Source organism: Nestor notabilis, unplaced genomic scaffold (assembly GCF_000696875.1).
Source record: "Nestor notabilis isolate BGI_N333 unplaced genomic scaffold, ASM69687v1 scaffold17578, whole genome shotgun sequence".
Classification (NCBI taxonomy): Eukaryota; Metazoa; Chordata; class Aves; order Psittaciformes; family Psittacidae; genus Nestor; species Nestor notabilis.
In genome coordinates, this window is record NW_009938915.1 from 1 (window position 1) to 10,768 (window position 10,768).

The 10,768-nt window shown below is 38.2% G+C and overlaps 2 protein-coding genes across 2 annotated transcripts; one reads left to right on the top strand and one right to left on the bottom strand.

Annotated features, from left to right (window-relative positions):
- The first annotated feature begins 386 nt into the window (after nucleotides 1-386).
- CCNG1 (cyclin G1) lies at nucleotides 387-4,131 on the top strand. Its single transcript, XM_010019599.1, has 6 exons — nucleotides 387-650; nucleotides 1,754-2,007; nucleotides 2,605-2,683; nucleotides 2,766-2,864; nucleotides 3,129-3,323; nucleotides 3,976-4,131. The coding sequence occupies exons 1-5, from the start codon at nucleotides 387-389 to the stop codon at nucleotides 3,318-3,320; spliced, it is 888 nt and encodes a 295-aa protein (XP_010017901.1). The 3' UTR covers nucleotides 3,321-3,323; nucleotides 3,976-4,131.
- A 3,504-nt stretch (nucleotides 4,132-7,635) lies between these two features.
- NUDCD2 (NudC domain containing 2) lies at nucleotides 7,636-10,113 on the bottom strand (the record flags this gene model as incomplete). The annotated part of the gene is made up of 3 exons (XM_010019600.1): nucleotides 7,636-7,719; nucleotides 8,649-8,800; nucleotides 10,059-10,113. Coding segments are annotated over 3 exons (291 nt in total), but the record flags the coding sequence as incomplete, so codon positions are not given.
- Nucleotides 10,114-10,768: the final 655 nt, after the last annotated feature.

Sequence of the window (10,768 nt, forward strand, 5' to 3'; positions counted from 1 at the left end):
GGGGAGGTGGCGCCTGCGCGGTGCAGGGCCCGGGCTTGTCCTGGGGGTGCGGAGAGGGCGGGCAGGGCCCTGCGGGGTACGGAAAGCGCTGCTGGGAGCCCGGCTGTGAAACACAGTGGCCCGCAGCTGCTCAGCTGCGGGATCACCACACCCCTGGGGTGCGCGGAGTGACCGAGGTTTGAGCCGAAGAACATCGCTCCGGTGGGTAGAAGTGTGGCTGTAGCCCCCAAGGCCCTGCTTGCTCTGTCCAGGGACAGCTTCCCTGCTGTATAGTTCACGTACCTACAGAGAAAGGAAAGTTTCTATCTTGCTTTACAGACAACTGTAACTTACTAAGTTTTCCTCTTTCAGCTGTTTGATATGCTTACCTTTGTTTGTTGTTACAGATGATTGAAACACTTGTAACTACTGAAGCTCAGGAGCTGCTGTACCAGCTCACAGCCCTCTTGGAACAGGAGTTAAGATGTCAGCCAAAGGCCTCTGGCCTGAGGCTGATCGAATCTGCTCACGATAATGGCCTCCGGATGACTGCAAGGCTGCGGGACTTCGAAGTGAAAGACCTTCTCAGCTTAACTCAATTCTTTGGCTTCCATACAGAGACGTTTTCACTAGCTGTGAATTTCTTAGACAGATTCTTGTCAAAAATGAAGGTAAGGCTTTCTAAAGTATAAGCTCTCAGTCATTGGCTTCTGCTCATTGCAACCTTGTTCGTATTATAAGCTAAAACATCTTGGCTTTAGATGGCTGAAGGTTAAGTTCCTTCCAGAGATTCTTATTGCATAAGAGCTAAGAAATGGCTTTCCCTGTTCAGATTTTAGTATCAATAAGCATGCTGTTACCTGTGGAGAAGAGAAGGAAGAGGGCATTGGTTTTAACTTGAGGATGTCCATAGGCTTGGAAATGTAAGCCATATTCAGGGGTGTGATCAAGACAGATTGTCTTGCCTGTTGCATATATACAAGAATGCCTTAAATGACTTACTTTACTGTTTCAATTTACCCATAAACCTTGTTTATATCAAGAGGTTTGAAGCTGTACAGCACTTAGTATCTGGTAAAACACTTTGTTAGCATTCCATTCTAATGTGCATATGTGGCATGCTGACCTGGGTTGTTTTTAATTGCCTAACAAGACAGGATTACCACTGTGCTATTTGGTCAAGAACAACAGCTTGGGGTTTTTTTGTGTGTGTTAAAACAAAAATGAGAAAGCTAGATGGAGTGGATAGGAAAGACTCCTGAATCCAAAATAAAGGTAAAAATGGGGACTGTAGTGCCTATGGAATAAGATAAGTCAGGTTTTTATATATATGTGGGGGTGTATGTATAGAAAAGAGTAGAAAATAAAAACACAAACGTTTCTGGTTTTTTGGTTTTGGGTTTTTCTTTTTCATAAGCCAATATGTACTATACTTTAAGCCTTCAAAAATTATGATTAGGCTATTAGAGAACCTCATTAAGAAAACAGTTCTACCTCAGTCAAAATATATTGTTCTGCAATCTTGCTTTTTAGATTAATTAGGCAGAACGTGTAGTGTGTAATGGTTTGTTCATTCAATTAAATAAAGATAAGAATATAAGTAGATAAAAGATTTATATCTCTGTCTTCAAAAACAGAACAGCTCCTTATCTGCCACCCATAATTTTTTTTCTAAAATACATTGGTCCTACATAGTTTGGTACTTCTGTGTTGTTATCACTGATCAAAAGCTTTCCTTTTTAAAGTTAACAAACAACAGTTTACTTTTCCTTAGGTACAGCCTAAACACTTGGGCTGTGTCGGACTCAGCTGCTTCTACTTGGCTGTGAAGGCATCAGAAGAAGAGAGAAATGTTCCCCTAGCCACTGACTTAATTCGAATAAGCCAGTACAGGTTCACTGTTTCTGATATGATGAGAATGGAGAAAATCATACTGGAGAAGCTGTGTTGGAAAGTCAAAGCTACAACAGCCTTCCAGTTTCTACAACTATATCACTCACTTGTTCACGAGAATTTAAGCTGTGAAAGGTAACATTCTAATATTTATTTTGCTATGACAGCATATGATCATGAAACCTATACAGAAAAGTAGGCAGGGAAATAACTTGAGTAATTGGCCTTTCTATACTTAAAATCTCCACAAACTTTACCCCTTATTGGTAAATATCATAAATGTGAATATCTGTAGTTTAATATTATTTCAGTTTTAAAAGTTGTTTGCATAAATTGATCTAAAGAGTATTGCTCTCTGAGCCAAGAACCAAACTTGCTCAATAATGATGGTACACTGCATCTCTGCTTATGCTGCACTAAGTATTGCCTCATTGCAAAGATTTCAAAATCTGGCTTAGAAAGAGATTCCTTTTGCTAGTAAGCATTAAAATTCCTGTAGGTAAGCCTATTTTGACAGTATGAGTCTCCCCAGTGTACCACAAGATTTATTTTTAGCATTAGGGCTGCCAAAACTGAACACCTGTTTGACTGTAACCCTAGAACTTCTGGGACAAATGAGGCCTTTGTTTAGATAAAAACATTCTTCCTGCTGCTCTGAGTTCCCAAGCGTGGTGCTGCCTTGATCAAGCTTGCGTTCTTTTTTTTACATTCACTCTCATGTTTTTATTATAGGAGAAAATACCTTAATTTTGAGAGACTTGAGACCCAGCTTAAGGCATGTCACTGCAGAATCATGTTTTCTAAAGCCAAGGTAAATGTCTTGAAAGCTATCAAACAATAAGACTACTGAAACTTAACAAAGCAGTGTTTAAAAACTTTTTCTCTCTCTTCAGCCTTCTGTCTTGGCACTGTCTATTATGGCTCTAGAGATAGAAGAACAAAAACTGCTGGAGTTGACAGAGGCATTGGAATTTCTGCAGTTGCATTCCAAGGTATGTATAGATAAAGTCTCAGGGGAGGAAAGAAGAAAAATGCAAGTGCCTACACAGGGGAAAAGGGGGAGATCCATTGATATACTGGTTTCTTTTGTGGCTTTGTTGGAGTTTTGGTTGGTTGGGTTTGGTTTTGGTTTGGTTTGAGGGTTTTTTTCCATTTGGCTTGGGCTCTCTGGTTTCCTATCTTTTATAAAGAAGCTGAAAGTACATGTATGACATAAGGATTTAATGAGTTATATAAGATTCCGTTTTGCTGTTTAGATAAACAACAGAGATTTGTCCTTCTGGAAGGAACTGGTGCTAAAGTGCCTTATAGAATATTCCTCAAGCAAGTGTTCCAAACCAAATGTCCAGAAATTAAAATGGATTGTGTCTGGACGTACAGCACGGCAGCTTAAACATAGCTACTACAGAATAACACACCTTCCTACAATTCCAGAGACCAGCTCATAAGAGGTAACTTCTTGTAAAACTAACTTCTGATGATGTAGAAGTAATTAGTTGCTAACTACCTCAAAGTTTCTTATTCTGTATAGAATGAAGACATGTAACATAAACATAGTAGGCCTGTTATAGAGGCTGGTCTGTTCTTGTGTTCATGCTTGAGCCAGTGATGTACCTAAAGAAGTGGCAACCTAATATATGAACACTGGAGAAAGAACTGCTCCTCTGGTGTGCTGTTGGGAGCAGAAATGTGTTCTACAGACATTGAGACATCACACAACTAAAATGTGGAGTGAAACTGGTAAAAAGGCAGAGAAAAAGATTGGCTTGCTCCTATCCTGAAAAGAATCAGCTAAGAGGAAACAGTTGCCTATTAGAATGAGTTTATTTTAATCTTTCACTTAAACCACTTAAAAGGAAGACAGTTCTACAGTTTTACTTGTATAACTGTCTGATTAGTTAAGTGTAAAAACTGTAATTCAATTATTCATATTACTGGGATTTTTTACTCTGTAGAAATTGTGAACTAATTCCTTATCAAGAATGTAATTCCAAAGGCTGCATTTTTTTGTAACAGCTGTTGTTGTCTTGCTATATTGAAGTCTGATACTTTGTTTAGCTCTTGTAGAAAGCCTTCAGTTGTCTGGTTTGGATTTTTTTACAGGAGTACAATAAAATGAGGAGAGAACCATGCTGTGACCTTGTCAAGAGACACGTGAATATCTGAGAAACAAAGTCTTGAAACAAGATCTTAATAATGAAGAACTCAGCTCATGGAAAGAATACGTAACATCTCAGACTAAAAGATCCTTCCAGCAAATATGTTCTTTTCATGATGATTACAACAATATTCACTGTCAGTTTTCAGTCTTATTTGTTAGGCTGTTTACTGATTAGTGAAATAGCACAATACTGATACATGGAATTTTAACACCTCATAGTTTGCAGAGCAGCTTGTGTAGTCTAACTTTGGTTTACTATAACTGCAGATACTGAATTGTATACTTAATTTGAAAAATCTGGTTCCAAAGATTACATGACACTAGCACTGTGCTGCAGTGTCTTAATCAAACTAAAGACTAATCCTGCTCAATACTGATGACAGTGGCAAATGCCTGTCAGTCCACTAACGTGCTGTTTGAGCAGTGTCATGTGTCCATATCTTCCTGCTGGGCAGGACACTGGCCTTCTACCATAGACATATTAAAAACTAGGCTATGTGATACCCACCAAACATGTCAAGTAGCTAAAGCAGAAGAAAAGAGAAACGTTAGTTCATTCCCTTATAAAAGGGTAGTCACTAACACAGCATCATTAACTTCAGTATTTTCTAAGAGGGGTAGTTTACTGAGATTAGGAACTATATCATAGAGTGTAAAAGCTTTGTGATACTTGGTGAAGGCTGAGGGAAAGTACTAGGTCAGCTGCCCTAAACCTGACATCAGTTCTCCAAAGTTTCACTGTACAAGGTATGCTGAACAGGTACATTTTTACAGGCACAGTAGGAGCAGGGCTAATACCCCATCTTGACCTGTAGACAGAAGCAATTGAGAAACACTGTTTCAACTCTGATCTCTTTAGTGATAAGCTGTTTAAAATACATCTGTGGTTTTTTGAAGACCAGATCAGTACTTGAAGCGTATCATGGTTCTAGTGCTAACAAGGAAGTGAATAATAAGAATGTATTATTGTATGTAAGATGAATAGAGGTGTTGAGGGTATGTTGCTAATGACCTCTTGAATGCTGCGTCACTGTGGAGCAGAGGCTGTTAGCAATGGGCTGTTAGTTACGGATTGCCATATGAACTGACTTAGTGGAGAAGGAGAGATCAGAATGTTCTGAATTTGAAGTGGTCTTAGGTGTTAGCCAGGCAACCCTTTTCCTTTTATGCTGAGGGGGAAACCATTCTTTTAATATCTCAAACTAGTTAATCTTTTCACAGAAGACTTCATACCAAAGCTCTGTATTGGACAAATCAAACCTTCTCATGAACTCACGGAGTGATTGCACCGCATAATATGTAATTGGGTTTTGCAACTGCCAGTGCTATCTATGCATTGTGCTGGCCTGTGAAAAAGCATACAAGTGATTCAAACAAAGGTGTGGTCAGTCTACTGGGAGAGATGGTGAAGATGCAGTGTGCAATTCTAATTGTCATGTCTCAATATTAAAATATGGACCTTTCACTTGAACACTGAAATGTGCTTAACTGTGTGACTTTTTCCCATTTGTTATAAAGCATCTTAGTAGAAAGCCTATAAGGTGACTTATATCTGAACAATACCTGGAAAACTTCCAGGCAGAACGTAAGAGATCATGGAGATATTCTCAAATTTTACTTTTTTAAGAGGTCGAAGCTGCATGGGAAAGGCTGGAGAACCAACAGGAAAAAGTTGAGATGTTTGACAAACATTATTGCAACTTGGACCACAATTACTCTAAATCCTTTGAAATCTTTTAATTTTCATCTATATTCTTCTAAAACTGGAGGCCTCTAATTTACCGGATATGATCAAAGTAGCTAACCCAGTAGTTCAAACCTAGCTTTTTAAAACAATTCAGAACTGTGATGCCAGAGTACATTCTAAACAGTTGTCCTCTTTCCTTGACTTAGCTGGAGGATGATTCTCATGTTACTTCATAAAGCAGAAACTATGGGGATGTTTAGCTTTTCAAGTGCATGTAGCAAATCTAAGTTCATGCACTGAAGTACCAGATGGCATTCTAAACTTTTATAATCAAAAGACATAAAAAAACACCTGATGCAAGCCACCTGCTGTAAAAAGATACTGTTTCACTAGGTAGTACTTCAGCATTTTAATGCACCATTAACTGTTTTCTGTCTCTGTCCTCAGTTAATTTTGTATCAGTCTTGTTCACTTCTTAACTATACCATCCACCTTCTATACTAGGATCATGGTAAAGATACACCACTTCATGGCCAGGAATCAGCGTTTGATACCACACTACTTTCCTTTGCAGAGTAAGGCAAGTTCTCTACAACCGTAGCACAGTGTATGGACCTACTTCACATTCCATAAAGATGACATGAGTAGAAGGAGTGCACTTTATTTCAGGACTATTAATGGTTGCTTGTTCTTACAAGAAAGCAGTGAATGTAATTAAAATGAAATCATTCTTCTTCAACTACTGCTTTATTTTTGCCATGTGCCAACTAAATAATGATGCAATTTTAGAAATAAGGCTCAGCAGCATGATGCACAGCTGCTGGCAATTTATCTGCTTAGGACTTAAATATAGGCAATAGTTTCAGTGTTCAGACTACAATAGGATTTGGCAATCAAGTCTTCTTCCTCTGTTAGCCTGTTTGACCCAGCCTTCATCCTGTGGTTGGAGTGCTTCTCAGCTCCATATTGCTGTGGTTGGAGTGCTTCTCAGCTGTGTCCTTAACAATGAATACAAAATTCCTCATACATAATTGGCACATGCAAAATATTATATGATGCAACAGCTAAGTTTAAAATGTGGCTATTAATTTTAAAAACTGTATCTACAAAATTTACATCTTCTTAGATAGCAGCTTGTGCTGTATGCTGGGAATGACTAGATGCAAGATACCATTCCCTATTTAGGGACCTCCTATTCCTTTCAAAAGTGATCATATTCTCTTACTTTCAAAATCTTAAATATTTATACTGAAAGGCTGTATTACATAAACACACAAAATTATTTATATATCAGAGTTTCATCTGACCTTTCAGTTTTCTAGTATCGTTTACCTGGTAACAAGTACTAAGCATTATTGCTGCACTTGATAGCATAGTGGATTGTAGAATCTTATCCAAGGCAAGATGCTGTAGTAGTTTTATTTAAATCAATTTTTTAGAATAACATTTATGAGTTCTCTGAGGGCTGCTACAGAGGGAAAGTGTAAGTGTAGCCATCCTAATATCCTTCCCATTGCAAGTTAAGAGAAAATATTAAATATCTTGCTTATAACCTGTAATCTGCAATGGTGAATAAGGTATTTCTGCATAAAGACGAGTGGCATATTTATAACTGACCAGTTTAGTATGCTGTTTCTAAAAAGAAAAACAAAACCCAAACCCACCTGCTTCAAGATGTTACTTTTTGTGTACGCCTTTCTCTATAGTTTGTCCCTCAGTATTAGAAAGTTATCACAGTTTATAAATCAGCTGGTAATACTTTGTCTTCATTCTACTGGAAGAGATCTTTCTGTTCACTGAAGTAATGACTTGACAACAGTCCACTGAAGAGATCACTGAAGCCTTCACCAGTTACATTATTCCAGTCCTTATGTGTAACGTGAAATTCCTCTCAGGGAACACAGACAAAAGCAGTTTACTTTTCAAGACTAGAAAAGTCTGGTCCTCCTTTGCTGTAATTTCCAGAAATTTCTGCCCCGCTGAAGTCAAACCCAGGATTCTGATGGAGGTAAGAGAGAAGTTTAATTGATATATTATTCATAATCAAAAATATTTAAAAACCCCAAACAAAAAGCCCCAAACTGTTTCTGTTAATACTCTGCTATTGTAACAAGGACATGCAGTGATCAACTTGTCATCTGTTTGTCATGGCACTGAAATTCTTGGAAAATGCATCAACAGATAAACCTTGAATTGCCATAGTTTGGTTGCGTACTGCTGAAGTGACTTTGTGATGCTGTTCTCAATTTGGCAAGCAGTTAGGTCTCCCAGCAAAGAAATATTAACGAAAGCTTAAGAAAAAATTCTGGCTTCTAGTGTCCCTTGAAATGGCAATTTGAAAACAGAAGTACCTGCCATGCTGCATAAAAAGTCTCATAAATATTTTCCCTGTTGTGGTATGTAGCATGCTGAATCAGCTGTTAAGTAGTAAATTGTAATCCTACAACTCTGTAGATGCTCATAGCTGTGTGCTAAAGGTTTACCAAAACAATTTAAACAATTCTAGTAAAAGGGCAAGGAAAATCTTGCCCAGCTAACCATTCTACATCATCTGGTATCATAAACAAACATATTCAATAGAGCTTGATGCTAGAAGTCTGTTGTAAACATGGCTATGCCATAATTCTAGATAATAACAAATAGCGCGTAGCCTAACTTAAGCAAAAAGTTGTATTGTGTAACAAACCCTAAAACAGCAGCACCATCCCCTAACCCATCTTAACTTTTCATAAAACCTTCAGTCAGACTACAGACACATTAACCTCTTGAAAGTACACTGACTAAGCCTCATGAGCATTCTCTATATATTGAACTACAGTACATGCTTCCACAGCACTGGAAAGCAGAACAATTTTGCTCAGCTTTCATGGCTATGGCCTTGGTGTGCAAACACAAAACATAAGGAGTAATTCTGGTCCTTTAACTTGCCTCTCTTTGGAATCGCTCCAGTGTAAGTTTCCTTTGCATCTGGTCCTGTACCCAAGGATCAGCAGCATATTCATCTTCTAACAGAGACGTCCAACAATTTCCAGCATCTCGGTTTGTCTTCATTAGAACAATTCGTATCAGTTTCCTGTCTTCTGTTGAATGAAAACACACAAAAACCAACCATTAAACTCAGTCCTATGCAGTAGCCTTTGTTGTTGTTTCGGTGAATTCACCATTAAGAAGTATAGGATTTTTATTTTTTGGTGAGAAATTTAAATTCTTAACACCAACCGCGTTCTTGATAGATAAATATACATTAACAAGAAATGGAAAGGCTGAAGCAAAGATGGCCTATACAACCATTTCTCCCCTTTCTGGCCTATAAAATGCTGAAGCTGTTTTATGGGATTAAAACAGTTTGTCAGTAATTCTACTGCAAACATAAACTAACCTTTGAGAGAGGTTCACAACATATAAAAGATTTAATCTATTAATATGTATACCTCAGCTCAGGCAATAATGAAGCACTTGAGGTCAGGCTTTACAGAGATATTACCAGTAAAAGCCAGAACTGTTTTAGCACCATATGGAGATCTAATCAATTTATTTAAACACAGACAGTACGCCTATAGACAACACATTGGAAGTACATTTCAAAGGCGACACGTAGGATGTATGGTTCTACTTAATTAAATAAATACAGCATTAGCAAGTGTATTTTGAAGATTATTCACATACTGGAAAAGAGTAGGCTTCGTGATGCTTGTTTACACTTCTAGTTTTCATGTTTAAGTTACTAAATTATTAATATTTAAAATAAACATTGAATGGAAAACAAAATCCATCATAGGAGGATTCAGAGGCACAGTCTACAAATGCAATTGCCAAAACCCAAAAGAATCTGAACACTTTACAATAATTATGACATAACAATTAGAGCTTTTTTTTATTCCTCATTAGCTGTAAGTACCTTAATGTAATTTTTAGATTGGTTTTTGGTTCTCTTGGACTGTAGATTTCATCACCCATCCCAAAACTGTAACGCATAAAATGTCACCTACCCCAAAACCATAATGCATAAGGAGAAAACCCCAAAAAAGTAACAATTATGGAGAGGCACAGACTGCCTAACTATACTGTAACTGTCAGCTTTAATGAGTGTTTGCAAAAAAATATCCACTATATGGAAGCGTTTGTAATCCACTGACTACTGCCTTCCAGGACACAGCATGTCTAGAGCTTCCGTACTACCTCAGTTCTTTGGTCTGGCCATAATGGTTGGGTTTTTTACAAAGCTATGTACAGGGAAGAAAGTAATCTTTCCCATTACATAAAAAGGGTAAAACTTCTGCAGCATGTTTTGAGACATCCCACTGCACTCATAATGCCACTTCAGATGCAGGTTGTTACCTAACGTCCACGTTCCTTCATCGGTTACTGTCGAATCAAAAAGTTTACCCTGCAAAAGACATGTACAGTATTACAAAACTGGAAAGCCTGCTCAACATCCAGGTCCCACTGAACTACCAAGTTTTGCTCCTAACTTACCTTCTTGTTTTCTACTGAACACGGGTAGGGTTGTCTGGCCCTATAAGTATACACTTGCACATAGACCATCAAAGAATTACTGTTTGTTACACAATTACTCTTTTTTTTTTTTTTGTGTACACACAAGCAAAACGAAAAAAAAAAAGTTTTGTTACACAAACTTCTTTTTTAACGAAGCATTTACTACAGTCCCTGTTTCAGTATCTCAGCGCATTGGAAAGGCTTTTCTCAGAGGGTAATGTCCTTTGTAACGGGCTGCCATGAAAACGCCAGAACTTCTGCCACGGGTGACATACAGCTGCGGTGCCATGAGGTACGTGCCCCGTGCCGGGAAGAGCTGCTTGCTCCCGGTAGGAAAGCGAAGCTGCTGCTGACCTGGGCTATTGGCGTTCAGCAGCACACAGACGCTGCCCCAGCACAACCCGAGGAACAGAAACCCAAGGAATTTGTTGGCTTTGGTTTTCTCATCGCCTTTAAAAGTTCGACAAAAGTAATCTATACACTTCGCTTTTAATTTATCAAAATCTGGGTATTTAAAGAAGAAAATATCACAGACACGCGGACGGGGCAGT